At 34.4% G+C, this 19,509-nt stretch overlaps 1 protein-coding gene across 10 annotated transcripts; it reads right to left on the bottom strand.

Annotated features, from left to right (window-relative positions):
- Positions 1 to 249: 249 nt before the first annotated feature.
- Positions 250 to 19,103, bottom strand: tm9sf5 (transmembrane 9 superfamily protein member 5). Of its 10 annotated transcripts, none has more exon segments than NM_001423226.3 (19): positions 250 to 945; positions 1,002 to 2,804; positions 6,312 to 6,483; positions 8,716 to 8,827; positions 8,917 to 9,068; positions 9,348 to 9,507; positions 9,629 to 9,686; positions 11,226 to 11,345; positions 13,020 to 13,152; positions 13,427 to 13,468; positions 13,787 to 13,892; positions 13,987 to 14,066; positions 14,175 to 14,286; positions 15,812 to 15,939; positions 17,598 to 17,727; positions 17,945 to 18,072; positions 18,399 to 18,492; positions 18,584 to 18,651; positions 18,838 to 19,103. In NM_001423226.3, coding segments are annotated over 18 exon segments (2,001 nt in total). In that variant the 5' UTR covers positions 18,976 to 19,103; the 3' UTR covers positions 250 to 945; positions 1,002 to 2,736.
- Between the last annotated feature and the right edge of the window lie 406 nt (positions 19,104 to 19,509).

Raw genomic sequence — 19,509 nt, 5'->3', positions numbered from 1 at the left:
ACTTTGTTATTGACCATGCACTTAGCTTGACCCTGCACAAAATGGTACAGCTGGTGCTTCGTTATTAATTCCTGGGTTATTCAGAAGTCAACTGTGTATCAAAGCCGCAATTCCTTCTGCTACAGCAAAGTATTATTTTGAAAGTGCAGCAATACAAATTACAGAAAATATCAACTGTATGTCAGTTTCCATTGATGTCTGCAGCAACAATCAGACTTTCACAAACAGAACCGCAAACAAGTCATCATATGTTTACTATAGCTGACTGTTTTATATTTAAAAAACAAGAGTTTAGAAGTAGACATTTTTGTAATGATGTACTTTGTGCTTTATTATTTTTTTTTCCTTCATTACAACATGGTGAAGAATGTTTATGTATACCTCATATGTCCTGATGAAGCTCAGTACATTCTGTGAGTTTTAAATTAAAATGATTGAGAACAAAAATGTGCAAGCATGTGTGTGTTTTTTAAGTTGTGACATTTAAATAACTTACAAAGTACAAAATCTCTACCCCATTATTTAGATATTATTGTATAAAAAAACATAGTAAAAATGTGCTTCATAAACCAATTTCCTTCACTCCATAAAAAACAATTCCTCAGTGAGATAAAATGATTAACACATGGAATAAAGTAGTGATATGCTGTCAATGGCATAGTAACGATTATTATTGATATCCACCAATATACTTTGGTGTGGTTTTACATGCCTAAAGGTGCGCTCACATTAGCCAAATCTCACAGGCTAAAAAGCATGCAGTTTTCTATCATCAATACAGCAATTATACATGAACATGTACACAGTAAGTGTGGAGAGCATTTCTGATTTTGCTGGGAAAAAGCTCATTTAAAGGCCAAATGAGCAACTTAAGATGAAACGAAATTGATAGACAATGAAAGCATTGTCAAAAATAAATATATCATAGAACACAGTGATAACTCAAACCAAGCAGCTTTTGTAAGTCAGTGCTATGATTTTGAATGAAGTCTGTGTGTGGATTTTGTGAAATTCTGGATTTCAAAAACAAATTTTGAAAAAGCTGCACTAAATATAAACACATTTTTGGGTGAAATTTCACAGCCAATAAAGACTTGTTATCCTTCATAATGGTCTGTTACTGATTACAAATGACATAATGAACTTGTTTAATTTGTTCCCTGGTTAGCAAGAGATTGCCTGGCCATTCTATATTGACAACATTTAAAGCTAAACCATTCCACATCATCATATTTTAGAAAGAAAAATAAAAGCAACAAATAAGATTTACAGAGAATCGAATGATTAATATGCTGCCATTGTGGGCATCATTTGTGGTCATCAAATTCATAAACTCTAATCTGATGAGCATTTCAAAACACTCACCTTCATAGACCACTGACTGAACTACTGACATATATGGCACACAAAATGGTAAACACTTTTGAGTTTCAAAGTTGTCAATGAGGGTATATGCACACAGACTTCAACTTTTTAGCCAGCCAGCCCGATGGCTTCCGGTGAACTGTCTTTTTATTTCAAAATTGCCACGTTTAAGATCCGTTTTCTTTAAAAATCTGTGATCTTCACTGCCTAATAGATATTTGATATAAAGCGAGTCTCAGACCGGACAAAAAGCACTGCATTCAATTACATTTCTCCCTGCCATCCCTTTAAAATATGAACATTTATTTTACCTCAGTATTTTGAAAGGAGTTTCTGTGCTAGCGTGCTGGTTCTGGTGGTTACATGGTCTGTCTGCTTACTTTACACTTAAACAACTAAATAAATGCTTAAGTTTATTTAACTGTGTATTAATTACATTACGATGTTGATGCTGTAAAAGAAACCTTATAAAATTTAATTTAGTCACAGAAACCTTTAACCATAAGTTTACCTTTGGCTGAAAAACCCTAGCTGTGCATATAACCCATTTTGTGGACGAATTCTGTAGAATTCCCAGTAGACGTGTGTGTGTGTGGGTACAAACCCATCACATGGCAAAACCTTTTATATGGAAGAAGAAAATCTTTGCGTTTACAACTATGCTTATTAGTACTTATCATAATCATCTAATAGCTGCGTTTTCAAAAGAATGTGTTTGCTACATTGTTATGACCCTATCATGACTCATTACAAAATTGTAATTGGTTGATTTATCAGTAACGTGGACTCAGGGAAGTCTTTGGCCAATGAAAGCTGCAAAAAGAGTCCTCCAGACATTTTTGCCTTGAGTCTTAAAATAAGTCCATGTAAGATTATGTCATAGCAACTAATGCTAAAAGAAAAAGCTACTAAAGTGCCTATAGACACTTGCCTTCAGAATAGCCAGGGTGTGTTTAAGCTCACTAAAAACACTTTAGTGCTCACACAACCTAAAACTTGCACCCCAGCTTAAAAAGAAAACGAGACAAACAAAAGATGAACAGGAATAGATGAATTAAATATTGAAACGATTTCTAAAACAAAGTAAGAAAGAGATACAATTAGGTCAATATAAATGCACTTTATACATAAGATATGCGCTCAAGTTTTATCTGGAAATAAAGTAAGCCAATGTGAGGCAAGTAAAGCACTGAAAAGGTCTTTGGAGTTCACACGCACACCTACTGCAGGGAATTACAGCTGATACATACAGAGAAGAGGAGAGGGAAGAAGACTGCCGTCGACTTCTCCCTTTCCTCAAATGTATCTTCAGACTTCCACATGAAGTCCATCTGTAACAAGACGATGTTGTGTTCTCCAAACGTCCCTCCATTAGTCCACTTTCAGCACACTGTAGATTTTATTTACAAAGAAGAAGCAGGCAAAGAAGCCTATAGTACCTAAATAAAAGAAAAAATGTGTGAGAATTAATACAAAAAATATGATAACCAGTGGACCGGCCAACAAAACCACCTTTTTTAGTACATACAGTTGATGTCAGAATTCTTAGCCCTCCTTAATTATTAGCCCCCCTGTTTATTTTTTCCCAATTTCTGTTTAACAGAGAGAGGATTTTTTTCAACACGTCTAAACATAATAGTTTTTATAACTCATCTCTAATTTCTGATTTATTTTATCTTTGCCATGATGACTTTCAACACACTATTATTTAGCTTAAAATTACATTTAAAGGCTTAACTAGGTTAATTAGGTTAACTAGTCAGGTTAGGGTAATTAGGCAAATAATAGTATAACGATGGTTTGTTCAGAAGACAGTCGAAAAAAATGTAGCTAAAAGGGGCTAATAATTTTAACCTTAAAATGTTTTTTTTTTTTTTTTTTTTTTAAATCTGCTTTTATTCTAGCCGAAATAAAAAAAGATTTTCTCTGGAAGACAAAATTTTATCAGACATACTGTGAACATTTTCTTGCCCTGTTAAACATCATTTGGGAAATATTTAAAAAAAAGAAAAAAAAAAAGATTCAAAGTGGGGGAGGGGGGGGGGGAGGGGGGGGGGCGCTAATAATTTTGATTCCAACTATATGTCACAAAATGTACTTGACTAACTGCCGGTGAACAGATTACGAAACAGTACTTTTCTTGAAATCACATTTGGTTGGCATTTTGTAAGATAGCCATCTATTAATAGAGCCATTTAAATGAAGGGAATTATCTGACCGAGCTAAACTGAACTGTGTGCAACGAAGCACAGCATTAAATTTAATCATCGTTGGGGCGGCAGTGACAACCAATCAACAATAGGTCTGATTGAAATCTTTAGCTCTGAATCTATTTTGAGATGCATTTATATACACACGCTTCTCAGCCTCCCCCTCACCTTCTACACACACACACACAAATGCTTTCACTGTATCTCAGTTCACTCAGACTTCACTAGCAAAAGTCATGCTAGTTTTGGCTGAAACAACTGTTATATCAAGATGTGCAACTGAGAGTGTAATGGCGATCCAGCAAGGCTTGTTTCGCTCATGCCTTACATTTTCACCCCTCATGTTGCTATAACAGCCATTGCCAGGGATCCTAAAGCATCTAGTAGAATCCATGGCAACAGATAGATTGTGTCTAATATCCACTCGTAAAAAAAAGATGCCACCATGAGAATTGCTGAAATTGCACTGGGTTGTTGTTGTAAAAGTGCAAGTATTAAACCTCCGTCTCGACAAAACGTCGCTGAAGAGCCTGACCTATTTTACCAAGTCAATCATTCATCGGAACTGTTGTAAATCTTTTTTTTCCTTCATGCTGTGTGAGGAAAACCTGTTACAAGGCTAGAAGTGATATTTACCTGCCATTTGGCAAGACTAAGCGGGCATAAGTAAGCGGGTGTAGATGCTATCACCTTCACAGCTGTTTATGGTTGGCAGACAGCTGGCCACTTCTCGCCACCTCCACCTCAGCATATCAATGAGGGGAAGCGACAGACATTTGATTAAGGCCGTAGGGAGAGCTGCTATCTTTCAACAACAACAATGAAGCGTGAGGAATATTTATAAGCATCACAATTAACCTCAGCCTAAACACAGCATGACCTGTACAAGAACAAACCAACCAGAACTGGTCACCCGCCAAATGAAAGGACCAACATGGACATGCACCACACCATCTAAATGAGCAAAATCATGAATATTTGAGACAATATTTGAGATACAGTTAAAGCGGGAAATAATTTGCTTTCTACAAAAAAAAAAAAAAGTTTGCTTTCTACTTTACAATGAAAAAATTGCTGACTTTCAGGGACAGAAAACAAATCCTGAAGCTTTTGATTGGTGCTTTCCTATATTCACTTGGGGCCAGTTGCACCAGCAAGACTTGATGTGATGTTAAATGGCACTTAGTTATACTTTTAAAGTGTAAACCTGCATGATTATTTGGTTAAAGGCTTTTAAAATGCTAAAATTATACTGATTTGGCTTTAAACCCTTGATCCAGATTTCCTTTCTGGCTGTCAGTGACAGAGAAACAGTGATGTACAGTAACTGTACAAAACAGCTTTAGTCTTTCCAAGTGCACATTCTGTAAAATTATTGTTTCTATTTAAAAACAAATATCAAAATATTGGGGGTGATAGTAAATGGAAAAACTATGGTAGTAAATATTTAATATATATAGCTGTCAAAAGTTTGGGATGATTTTTATTGTTTTTTTTAAGAAAATTATTGTGTTCATCAAGGTGGCATTTATTAAATATAATTTGTTAAATAGTTAAATACTTATTTATTAAATATTTATTTGTTTAATAATTGTATGTTGTAGTATGTATTAACATTAATAATATATATATATATATATATATATATATATATATGTGTATACATGTGTATACGTGTGTGTGTGTGTGTGTGTGTGTGTGTGTGTGTGTGTGTGTGTGTGTGTGTGTGTGTGTGTGTGTGTGTGTGTGTGTGTGTGTGTGTGTGTGTGTGTGTGTGTGTGTGTGTGTGTGTGTTTAATAAATCTGTTTTGTTCAAATGCACCAAAATATATTACCTATATTAATCATTTTCAAAATGGAAATGGATATATTTAGTTGTCTATTCTGAATGAATCTCAATGTCTCAATTCTCAATGTATCAGAATTATGCAGGTCTATTCCATTACATTAACCTACTTGCAGTCAAATGCAATAATGTTAGAAAATGATGTTACAAAAACCATCTTTGGGCTGTATGCACTCCTGAACATGTTTGCAATGCACATTACTCAAGGATTACAACAGTCAAGTTTGAAGGTGATAAAATCCTTTTATCAAAGTTGCCTTAAAAATTCATTCTTGTATAGGACAATTTAGACGCACTTTTTGATCCACTTAAAAAATCTGTTGAATTTTTTAAAGTTAAAAGTTAAAAAAAATGTAAAATCCACTGTTTTATTTATTTATTTTTGCGCTATTCAGGAGCCATGTGCCACCCTGCTTCTCTCTCTCTTGACTGAGAGCTGCAATGGCCAGTGTTAGCTAAGTATATGACTGAAGAGAAAGGTAAAAAGTAATCCAAAAACACATACAATTAATGACAACTGAACAAAGGAAAAGCTGAATCCCCAACATTTAAGGAGTTTTAGAAATCCTGGCCAGAAAGATGACATGTCCAGGAAAACAGGATGTATGGTCAGCCTACTTTATGGTAAGCAAAAATGCAGCATCTAAAGTGTACACTGCTTCTTATTCCTTCATATTCAACTTGTTGGACATGGACATGTTTTGTCAACAACGTACAATGTAGTGTGCTTATTATAGTGCCTCAGTATATTAGCTGTGTTTATAGTGGTGATACTCTTTTAATATTATGTCAACACTTCTGGGGCCCATTTTGAGGCTCTACAATTTTCAAGGGCCGTCCCCGACTTTTGTTTCACAAAGCTTAAAGGAACGATACCACCCTTCACATACCTGTGAAAACGAAGAAAATGAGCACCATGATCAAGGTGTACCCAAAGTAGAGGATGGTGCTCGCAGCCCCTATGATTTGTAGTTTTGAGAAGAAGTAGTGCACCGCATAGACAAACAGATACACCGCTGTAAAACCACTGGTCAGGAATGATCGCCACCACCAATTATAGTCCTGTCAAATACAAAGAAAAAGACTTCAAGATTAAAAAAGATTAAAAGCACATGCATTTGATACAAAGCAAAATGCATTTTGGGTAAATTTTCAATGCTGTAGACTCAACAAAAGTCCACTAGATGACTTTGGAATTTGACCCCTATAAGAGCTCATTTGTCCCATTTTTGACAATATGCCATCACAAATTGTGAAAATAACCGATAGAAGAAGACAAATTTAATTTTAGTTATTTACATGGACAAATGGAAATGAGCTGACCAGTTTGTTATTTGCCTATAGGCCACAGGTTTTAATTTGAACAAACTCCTTATTGTTTTTGTTCAATAATAGATTATAATAAATTAGTATTTTAAAAAGTGGGAGTCTGGTAATTACCATAAATCTAGTTAATTTTATTAAACTATTATAACTAATATATATTACTATATTTTATCCACAACCTACAGAAGAAAAATAGTAGTTGACAGTTACATTCAAAAAACATGCAAATAAAAAGCCATCAGCCTTTTTTTGCAACCCTGGGGCAATCATGTTATATTAAAGACACAGAGCACATTGATTGTAAGGCACCAGGTTAAAGTTTCTGGAACCTTCACTGCACTCATGTACATCAAAAATAAGTACAGGCCACAACTGAACATAAAGGATGGTCTCCGAGTGGCATTCTCCAAAATTTAACAATGAATAGACTAGGGGCTATTGGTAAGTGTGCGTTGTTGTTTGCAAGGTTTATTTATTTATAACAACCTCAGAGGATATATAGGGTCACGAGCCACTGGCATTCTTATTTTGGGGGTCACGGGCTAAAAACCTTTGGCAACCCCTGATTAATAAAACTGTAATAACATTTATAAACATTCATTCATTCCTTTATTTTCTTTTTCAGCTAAGTCCCTTTATTAATCTGGGGTTGCCACAGCGGAATGAACCACCAACTTATCCAGCATATGTTTTAAGTAGGGGATGCCCTTCCAGCTGCAACCCATCACTGGGAAACCTCCATATACACTCATTTATACACATACTCTATAGACAATTTAGCTTACCCAATACACCAACACCAAATGTTTTTGGACTTGTGGGGGAAACCGGAGCAGTCGACATTCATAAATACTTTGTGACAATTCACTTTGACAAAATTGTAGGAAACATTTCCGTTGCATCTAAAAAGTGTGGTTATGATCACCATCCGACAAGCTAATCCAGCAAAGATCAGTGCTTAAAATGTCACTAATGACCCGTTTCGGTATGCTTTTATGGCCGTTCCCACTGTCAAAAGGTAGCAAAAAAGCTAACTGTACCGTACCACTTTTTGGGTACCCTTTTCACAGCGTGAGCAATTTCGCTTTCTCCAGAGAGCTCATGTGTGTTCACTGTGCATCTATATTTGAAATAACGAACTTCTTGAGCTCATGATAATAATGTGCGCGGAATTACTGAGGTGCTTCTAACACCCGATCCTTTCAGAAACTGACAAACTTGAGAGTGAAGAAACAAAGGAGAAGCCGGAAAAAACAAAGGAACAAATGATTGTTTCAGCAACCCAAAACATGAACAAACTGCCATGTTAACTATTACCATCACTTTTTGGACTATTATGAACTTGGAATGACCAAATTACTTTCTAACAAAAGGTAACGTGCTGATGAAGATTAAAGTTGGAGATTAAAGAGAGAGGATTGCTCTGACTGTAGGCTTTTTGTTGCATGTCATTTTTGAACCCAAATAAGGACTAAATATATGCTGGGTGCAGTTTTTCTGTAATTGGTAACATGTCAGAGACTTTAAGGGTCTGTATGTGTTCATATATGTTCCATTTATTTATTTTATATAATCGCAAGCGTTACAGTAGGCTATTTGGCATTCATTCATCATTGATCTGCAGTTATAATCAAATCATGTTCATAGAAAGGTTAGTAATAAATATTTATACACAAGTATTTATGTGTATAAAGCATCTGTTTTGTGAGTACAGCTTCTCATATGATATGTGAACAACCTGTATAGCTGTACTTTGATATTGACTGTACCAACCCATACCATACCACTCAGTGGAAACCGGCCATAAAATGCAGGATTTGAACCTCATGATTTAATCGAAAACAAGGCAAATAACTGCAAAAATGTCCAATCTTTGAGGAAAAAGAACCACTTCCAATAGGCGGGCTCTGGGACTGAGAATAGGCTATAAAAATATAAAATTTCACATCTGACAAAAATCAGTCTTACCTCTGCACATAAATGAAAGTAGCAGAGCAGAACAGTGGCCTCAGAGCAGGTAATGACGAGGATGATGAAGACCAAGAATAGAAAGCCAAACATGTAATACATCTGATGAGACCTGCAGAGAGAAATGTGAACACACAGTTAGGGCCAAAACATTTACTCTCAGACTATCTGGTATAAGCACGACATAATTTCAAATGATACCAAATGCTGTTGAGGATGAAGAAGAGCTGGATGAAGATGCAGCCGAAGGGCAGGATGCCACCCATGATGATGCCCGGCACAGGCTTGGTGAAGAAGGACTGCTGAGGAATTTGGCGTGGGATCTGGTTTGTTCGCACTGGTGGCTCGATGCCCTGTTAAAACAAGGAAATAAAAACACACCCACATTCAGATCATCGTGCATGACAAAGTGCCAAAAGAAAAAGCTCACACAGATGGGAAGCGCAATAGCAGCTGATACAAAGAGATATTCTGACATATTTATGTGTACACAAACACAGAAATTCTGGTGCATCAAATCCTCTGAGCCTATTATTAAATGAAATAGCATCGAAACCACAAGTGTTGAATCAGCATTCGGGAACAATGAAAACTCTTAAGAACAATTGTTTGCTTTATGAAGGGATGCTCACTGGTTTTTTGAAGCCAAAGTATGCGCCCACAAAAGTGAGAGGAACTGAGATGCCAAACCACAGCGCCAGAATAGCCACAAGTGTACCAAAAGGAACAGCAGCAGAGGAGCCCTCAGTCCACAGGATGAGATTCATCAAAAAGAAATCCACAAACACAATCCTGCCAAAAAAAAAAAAGAGAGAAAAGGAGACATATCTTTCAAACCACATACTGGCATACAACATTTTCTTTCTGTTGTCAGGTTTACTCTTGTTTCCGGTGAAGAAAGTTTTCAACATACCCCGGACACAAAAATGCGGTGAGAAGTACATTGGTTTTCCATTTTTCACCACCAAAAGCTGAGTAAACAAAAGAAATTGATTGGATAAAGCAGCAGTTGAAATGACAGTTTATTACTATTTAGCATTTCCACACCTTGGAATTATAAGGTTATATCTGCATTCTGAATGATTTTGAGATATTGAGCTTCAAAGTTTTTTGCATTCCATAAAGCAAGCAATGTGTGTGTAATAGTTCTCTTTCATACATTAACATTACAGAGACCCTAAATGTACTTTAAATGCAAATCATTAAAGTTCTCTTACACAAACTGGGGTAAAACAAACAGGACAAATGCACATAGAACCTTATAATTCTAAAAAGGTCATTTTCTACTTGAAATTATAAGGTTCTGTCTGGCAGATTATTCATTAAATCAAGAAACACAATCACGAAAAATAGAAATTGGTGTTGTAACAATATGTTGATGCTTGAGAAAGTAAAATTTTTGGCTTTCTATAACATTTATTTAATGTTTTAGGATGAATATATTTTCTTGTTCAAATTAAGCATACAAAGCGGTGTTAAATATTTTATCCAGTTGAGCTGTGAAATGTATGTAATTAATAAGGTAACATTTATTGAATGATATGCTTTATATGAACTAGTGAATTATATTTCTTGAATTATATGTCCGATGAATTAAATTAAGTATTTGCTCTTTAAGGCTTAATATCAAAGAAAACAGACATTGAGCAAACGAGCTATAATAAACACTGAAAAATGTTATATACATATATAAATACACAAAAATTATATATTTTACAATTAATATATTACATTTTTCTAATTACTGTTTCTTTTTCAACAATGTAAATTGTAAATATTTAACATTTCGTCTCAATGTCAAAAAATGCTTTAAATCATCACATTTACACACATCTTTTCAGTTTCAGGTTTCTTTTCAATTTTGTGTGATGTGGGATTATTAAATAGACTCTGATTTTGTGTTTCTTTCTGGTCTTTCCCGCTGTCATCGGAGCAATCCGGCAAAATCACAAAAAAAAAGCTGATCCTGATGACTATGTAGATAAATAGATTTTTTTGCTTTTTTTTTTTTTTAAATAAAAGGTCTTAAAACGTAATCAACTTATTTTAAAAAAAAAATCACATAATGTAAATAAGTTGTCATTTAATAAGAATATCAATTTTGACAAAAATGTCAGATAGAACCTTACATTTCTAAAGTGACGATATTTCAAATGACAGCTCCCCCAAAAATGAATCTTCTGTCATCATTTACTCACCCTTCACTTGTTCCAATCCAGTAATCATTGATGTCCATAGTATTTGTTTTTACTAATATGTACATCAATGGTTACCTGTTTTCAGTTTTCTTTAAAATAAAAACATCTTTTGTGTTGAAACAAAAAAAGAAACCCATAAAGGTTTGAAACCATTTATAAAATAAAGTGTGTAAATTTACATTTTTGGGTGAACTATCCGTTTATTGGTTATTTTCCCTGACTAAATATTCAGGGAATTAATTAATTAAACAAATAAATAAATAAACACCTTAGAAATGATTAAAATAATTTTTCCTTGCAATATATTCTTACTCTTATAGAGTCTGGAAGAAACATATCCAGCAGGTGTGCCAAGAAGAACCCATAGTACCACTGCACAGGTCATGAGAGCCCCTCTGTTGGCTGGAGACAGGAACCCCAGACAGGCCAAAACTGCAAAAAAAAAAGCAGGATCAGCATTTGTGTTGATTTACAACATTACAGACTTTTCAACTTTTTTTAAAGTGTCTAAATTAAGAGAGCAGTTTTAAATGGTGAGTGAACATTTCAATGCTGCCTGCGGTGCTTTTGGAAATAAATCTAAATATGTGCTGTGTATTTTCCTCTCAATAACAAAGTATACATAAAACTCGATAACTGAGTGCACCCCATTTTGAAAATGAATATTTTTATCCATTTCTCAGTGAATATAGGCATTGTATTTTTGTGCATTTAAACAAAACAGATTTATTAAACAGATATATTTAATAAAAATATATTTTAGTCACCAAACATATTTAGAAATTGAAAGATAAAACAATTAAATTCAAGCAAAATATTGCAAAAAATAATTACAAAATTTCAACTACATTTTTTCAATTTTTTAGCTTCTCTTGATTTTTCCTCTTTTTTAAATTTGTATTTAATATTTTTCAATAATATGTAAATTTGGGTATACTAGTTTTTGAACCATTATCGTAATTTATTTTGTTAGATTTTGCTTTAGTACTGATTTTAAATACATTAATTCTAATGTATATGCACAAATATAATATTGCATAGCTTACTATATAAAATATTAATTTAAAAGATTTGTGAGGGGTGTGTTTATATATGCTGTGCATTGTATGAGTTAAAAAAGCTTCTAACAATAGCAAAATTTATGTTAGCCAAATTCTGCAAATCAGCACTACATAAACTACAGTAGACTACAAAATTAACAAGCTTTAAACAGGAAAATTATTGAAAGTCTTCTATTATTTTTGAGTGAGATCCTACTGATCTAATTCAATTATCTATGCTAAGCTAAGCTAAAAGTGCTCCCACCAGAGTCGGAGATCGACTAAATGTATTCAATTCTATTTTCAAAACGCAAGGATCTTTACAGTATTCACTTTATCATTTACCACATTCAAATTTGAAGTTTTAACCTCCTAATGAATATTTTGAAGCAGAGGTTTGGATGAATCAATTTTCAGTGGAAGGCCAGGAATCTCATAGATTTCATTGAAAACATCTTGGCTGTTTGAAGATGAACAAATTTCTTATGGGGTTGTAATGACATGAGGCTGATTATTTAAAGGATACAGTGCTCAGCTCAATTGAGTTCACCCCATTTTGCAGGCAAATATTTTTATCAATTTCTCAGTGAATATAGGCAATGTATTTTGGTGCATTTAAACCAAACAGATTTATTAAACAGATTTATTTATTAAAATAATAGCCGAGCATATTTAGAAATCGATAAATAATAAAACTGCACTAAAATATAGCAAAAATAAATAAATTACAAACTACAATACTTCAACTACAGTTTTTCAATTTAGTTCCTCCTCTTGATTTTTCTTAGTTTTTAAATTTCATGTTTTCCTATAACATATAAATTTGGACGTACTAGTTTTGGACTGTTATCTTAAGTTGTTTTGTTAGATAATCTCCAGATTTTACCTCAGTACTGACTGATCTAATGTATATGCACAAATATAATATTGTACAGCTTCCTATTAAAAATATGAATTTAAAAGATAGATTTGTAAGGGCTGTACTTAGATATGTAAAGCGCTGTAATTAGCATTAATAGGAAAATAAAGGATTTACATTTTAGAGTGAACTAACTCTTGCACTTACAAAGGGTGATGAAGGTCATAGTGAAGATCTGAGTGCCCTGTCCGAGAAAGACAGACAGCAGCATACCCATCCTAGGTGCCCTAAACACGTCACCATGAACCTGTTTCCAGCCTGACTCCTCTTGGGCTTCCTCCTGCCAAAGATGTAACATATCTCGGCATGAGCTTACAAGACTGTCATCAGATAAAAGTTGTCAAACAAAGTCATTTAATTCTGCAAACACTTGGTGGAGTATCTCATGTATGCATTATGTTTTCATTGGAAACCAGGTTCCTTATTTTTGTTATTTGATTAGTGAGGGTGCCAATGTAAAATTACAGTTTTTACCATACAAAAGGAAATTCCCAGAAGCCAAACAATCACCAAATAATAATCACCAGTGACAGCATAAGCTATAATAAGCTTACATAGGTAACGTTTGCACCTGGAGGGATCTTAACCCAGTCTGCCTGTGAATGTCACAACAGAGGATTAATTGACTAGAGGTATTCTTATGATTATAAAATGAGGAAAATATTAACACACTAAAACTTCTGTATGAGCAGGATTGTCTGTTTGTCTTGTTTAGGATCTACATGACACAGGGAATTATCATCTCAAACCAAACATAAGATATTAATTGGAAGTTTGCTTTAACGTTTTTGTAGTTATGTGGGAGTGTCAGATCTGTTGACAAAAGGGATTGTTTTGTGACGTTAGCCTTAAAGGTCATTCACTTCTATTATCTAGATTAAAGCAGGAATGAAAACAATGTGAATTTAAGATACCTGATCAAGCTGGTTGTACCGGGCAATATCCTTGTGCAATGTCCTGAGCATGATCATGGCCACCATGCCAGACAGGAATAGTACAATAACCAAAGAATTTGAGATGCTGAAAGCAACAAATTGAAGATCAATTATTAATTTACAATGAAGAAGCCTTCTAATTTATGATTTTATTGTTTGGTTAAGCAGTGTGTTCTTACCTGAACCATTGGATATTGGTGTGAGGCATGGAAACCAAAATGTAATCCCATCGAGATGCCCATCTAATGGCATTATTTTGCTAAAAAAGATGACAACGACTCTTTTAAAACTCTGTTGTACATTGGATCAACAACAACAACAACAACAACAAAAATTGCAATTTAATCGATTCTATAAACAAACTTACTGTAAATGTAACAGAGTAAGTGTAAGTCATTTTGAAATTACTGTTGAATTCGTATGGTATTTCCATGGGAGGGCCTTCACATGATGGTTTTTCATGATCACTATGCATGATGCTATTTAAGACACAACAAAATATTACATTTGTCAAACATATACAACACACAAATTGAAATATTGTTCTAAGACAAAAATAGATTCTTAAACACACACACACACACACACACACACACACACACAGTGTAAAAACCAACAGTCAACTTTATCAAATGAAATAAGTGTGGTTAACGCAAAATCTACTGAAGGTTCTACTCATTTGAAAACAGTTTTGAACTCAGTGTTGAAGGTAATGAGTTAAATACCTCATGACTTCAACTTAAATGGAGTAAGTTCCCAGTATATAGATTATTTTTTAAACTTATATGGTCTGTAGTAATCGCTTTCCTTAAAACGGTTTGAGCTGTCTTAACTTATTGGGTTTTACAGTGCTCAAATTGTTTCATTTATTCAAATAGATTAAGTTTACAGTACTCATTAGGATTAGTTTTTGAACTTAAAGGGTTTGTTGCAATCTATTTCCTCAAATGATTTGAGTTACCTTAGATTATTGGGTTTTACAGTGCATATACTGGAGAGGAGATAACTAAAGTTTTCATCTATGAGCATTAGCTTTCTTACTAATGTGTGGTGGAAAAACAGTAGAATGAAGTTGCAATTAAAGTTAAATAAGAAAGCATCCTCACCAGTATATAGAACAGTTCTGTCTGGTTCTCGAATCTGATTAGCTGATATGCTTGCGATAATCTTCAATCTTAGAACTTGTACAGCCTCTTCATTCTTGTGTATTACTCCTCCCACATAGTGACAGGCAGATTATTAATCTCACTACAGTTTGACAAATATTGCAGCTGTTGGACAACATAATGTACTTTTAGAGGCTTTTTTAAGCGAGAATGTAGTTGTTTAGATTGCAACCATGCAGTTTATTTACAGGAATTATGCCTATTTTAAATATTCATAATTTCATAGATTTTGCGCAACGGCGGCCAACTTATTGCTATTGAGCAAAGCAAAAAAGGTTGACGATCTGCCACAAGAAGGCAACAAAGACCGCATAATAATTCTTTAGCAGAGAAAAACAATTTCCTCAGCGCAAGCTTCAAACTAAAGATGAAAAAATTCATTATAAACCAGGTAAGTGATATTCTAAATCTCTCTCTCGCTCTTTTGTATTGTAGTGCTGTATTTTAACCGTAGTAATCTGGTAGTGTTTGCTTTGGCTTTTTGGGGGATAATTATTGTGAAATCCTGACTGCAACAGAGAAATACTGGAAAACCTCGGTAGGCTGATGGCATTTCATGCCGATATACAGCCATATCGCACTGCTACTCGTGAGATATTGCTCATATGCATAAATGGATAACTCTGAATTTTTCACCTGTGTACATTTGGTTAAATATTTACTGAGGTTTCTTCTTAATGTGTAATGAAAAACCGGTATCATTAAGTTTCAATTATAGTCAAATAAAAAAGGATGCTTGATGAAACTGGTCACAATAGGTGAAGACAGACTTCACATTAGCTCTGTAGGATACTACTTAAATTTCAGGTAGTTACAGAATGCTATTCAAAAATCCCACCTCCTAGGTTCCAGTGTAGCTCCCACAAGTCGAGCAGCCATCCCAGTCGTTTCATCTCCACTGTGGTAAACTATATTGATGTCCACGTGGTTGAAAACATAAAACGTATTCTTCTTGTTGAAATCAGCCTAAAGGAGCAGAAAGACATCAGGAGCTAGCATTAAAAAGCTGCTCTCTACCTCACATGCTTATCTTTTGGTTACCATTATAGTAATTTTTTTTAATCAACTAAATATTAACATTGTGTCAATTTACATTGTCAAAGGCAACATTTTTAAACTCAGTTCCGGGAGGGCCGCAACTATGCACAGTTTATCTCCAACCACCTCTAATCACACCTGCTTAATAGTCTCAAGTATTTTTGAACAACTTGATTAGTTGAATCAACTGTGTTTGATTAGGGTTGGAGCAAAATTGTGCAGAGCTGCAGCCCACCAGGAATCGAGTTTGAGACCTATGGTCAAAAGAATAGTTTACCTAAAAATGTCAATTTTGTCAATGTACTTGCCCTCCTCTTTTTTCAAACCTGTTTTAGTTTATTTCTTTTGTTGAAAACAAAAGAGAATGTTTTGAAGAACGTTGGCAATCACCAGTCATTGACTTTCATAGTATTTTTTATTGTATTTTTTGTTCCTACTCAGGATGTCAATAGCTACTGGTTTCCAACATTCTTCAAAATGTATTTTTCTGTGTTCATCAGTAGAAGGAAACTCATTTAGAAAAGGTTAAGTATGAGCCAATGATAAGAAAATGTTCATTTTTGGGTGAACTATCCCTTAAATGTTTAATGACTTCACTTATGTTTAACAATTTAATTTACAATACAATATCACACAGGAACTCTTTAAAACTGTGGTCACACTGGACTTTTCTGCCCATAGACTTCCATTCATATGCACGCGACTGCGTGTGTCTGGAAACGCAAGCTCGTGTGTCAAGTTTCGCAGTTTGCTGCATTGCAAAGTTCAAGCTTGGGGAACTCTAACCTCCAAAATTGCATCACTAGACTGCGTGAGGCCAATCGAAGATCAAAACATGACCTCTCTGGACAGAAAAGTAAAATATGGATCAATTGCTGGCTTTTTTAAATGTCTAATAATCTTGTTTAATCCCACCCCCTTTCGCAGCGCCATACTACAGAATTTCGCAAGCTCAAACTCTAGTGTGACCGCAGCTTAATTTAGCAAAGCTCTATCAGAGTATATGGTCTCAGTCAAGCACTGATTTACAGTCAATTAACATTGATTGAACACCAATTTTAGCTTTGAATTAATTGTATTCCATTATATCGAACTTTAAGAAGCATAATCAGATTATTTGTGTTCAATTAAGTGTTTCAGTAATTCATTAGTAGTTTAAGTTCCATTTTTTGTGGAAAATTTGTACCAGTGCAAAGCTTAAAAATGTTGTCGTCATCATCAATTAATTCATAGTAATATCACACAAGAGATATTTTCAACACTACATGAATTCAATCCATTTTCTCACACTTATTCGATAGATAGGAAACAGTGAAAACTTGCTTCAATCACTCGATACTAAGCACGACATTAGTGCATCTCTAATGAAGATTAAGCAGCTTTAAATGATTAATCTCATGTATCATCACAAATAAAAAATATCTTCATTAATCAGCAATTAATTCAAACAACTTAATTATTAGATTATTTACCAAATAAATATTTGATTCATCACATTAAATATAATTTTAATGACATTTCATTTGTTTTATCTGGTCACACAATCCCAGCTCATAACTCAAGTGGTGATAAACAGTGTCTCTCACATTGATAACACATGCATCCTTTGGCGTTCCTTCCTGGTTTACTAGACATCCAATAGGAAATCCTGGGTTGCAGATTTTCTGATCACCCTCCACAATATAACACCACGTTACGGGCATGTTGTCAACAATCCTGGAGAAGTGTTAAGGTATAGACCATATCAGTGAATCTGTTACTGTACAACACATGCCAAACCCTACAGTTACAGAAGTATTGTATGAAAGGTATTGTCTGTCTAAATAGGTTTTAGGCTCTTTTGGTTACGCAAGAAACTGCTAGACAATAAGAATGACATGACTTTCATACAACTGCTATCATGCCTGTAGGCAACAACGCCATCTAGACTTACCAGTGGTGCTGGTAGTTCAGGTCCATCCCTCTCTTTAGAAAGTCCAACTTTAACCTTTCCACTGCTGAAGTTGTGTTATATGATTTTGTGCAAACCTTCTGGCATGTCAAGTCATTCATAAACAAAAACTAGGAGGAAAATTTATAGTTCAGAATTTGATTGATTCGTTCATCACAAGAAGAGACATTAAATGTTGTAAAAACTATATGTCTGACATTATGTTTAAAAACAATTACTTAAACTAAACTAACAGTAATGTCTATGTACACATTCTCTAAATATGATGATATAATCATTAAAACGAGTGACACAAAACGGAAAATGTGTATGTCAGTTACAATCACATCTAGTAAAACTTGAAAAACAAGATTCCAGCTCTCGGAGACCACTATTGTCTTCCAAATGTCACTTTTACAAGCAAGGTGAAATACAACGAATACAAATAAAGTCTTACCTTGTAGGGGGATGTCTCGATTCTTTCTCCAAATAACACCTGCCCAAGATTTTCTGTGGGCCTTCTTTCATTTGTGTCTTTACAGAAATCAAACCTAAAGGAAGATGTTTCCATTTGTCAGACCTTATATACAAATTAATATAGATATGGCCAATCTTAAGACTGTAAAGTTCAAGCATACTTACGCATCATATTCATAAGGCAGGACTGATTCCACAGAGTCCAGTCTATTCACAAACAGCTGTATCTCATGCTGTGGAAATCATGACTATTATTATATATCAGCCATTCGTTTTGATGACATAATGAATACTTATTATGTGTTCTCATTCTGAACAGGAATTTGCAATTTAACATAAATGACTGTGTGTTATGCGCCAAATATGTGTACGTGGTGATAAAATAATAGCAAGTATAGCTAAACACCAGTTTATCTCACCTGACATTCCTCTGCATCTCCAGTCGAGCTCTTCTTGCAAAAATTGACTGGTGCCAAACCCGGAAGGTAGAATGCAAAGCTCGAGTTGACTATAGTTAAACTCAACAAAAATATACAGTGTGGTTTAAGAGACTTCATTTTTTAAAGCAGCGACCTGCTAGGTTATCGGTTTACCCTGCTGGAGCAAACCATACAACTAACCGGACACAGAAAGTCAACAAGCCAACGAGCACTCAGCCTCTCCTGACTCGAAAAAGATTTGTATCAGTATCACTTCCTTACTGTGTTGGTAACCCCGCCCACTCGAGGCTCCCCCTCTACATCTACATCATTATTTATTGATGCACGGAACAGCTGGATTTACCATGTGCTGCCGCTTATTCTGCTTTTTCTATCAATAGGCGGGCAAAAAAGCATGCAAATCAACTGATACAAATCTATTACGAAATAGAATTATATTAATTTCATTCGTAAAAAATATGCCTGTGAATAGCATGAATAACTGAGAGTTGTAATCAAATATGCAATAAAATGCTTGCATAACCAATCGTGACTTTAGAATAATAAGAACAATAAAAAAATAAGAACAGTAAGAATCTAAATTTTGTAGAAACATTAATGCAATCAAAAATAAATATAAAATATTTAAAGACTTTAAATATGTAGTGAATG

This window comes from Danio rerio, chromosome 14 (assembly GCF_052040795.2).
Source record: "Danio rerio strain M-AB ecotype USA chromosome 14, GRCz13ab, whole genome shotgun sequence".
Taxonomy (NCBI): Eukaryota; Metazoa; Chordata; class Actinopteri; order Cypriniformes; family Danionidae; genus Danio; species Danio rerio.
The sequence above is the reverse complement of the archived record's forward strand: the minus strand, read 5'-3'. Positions and strand labels throughout refer to the sequence as shown.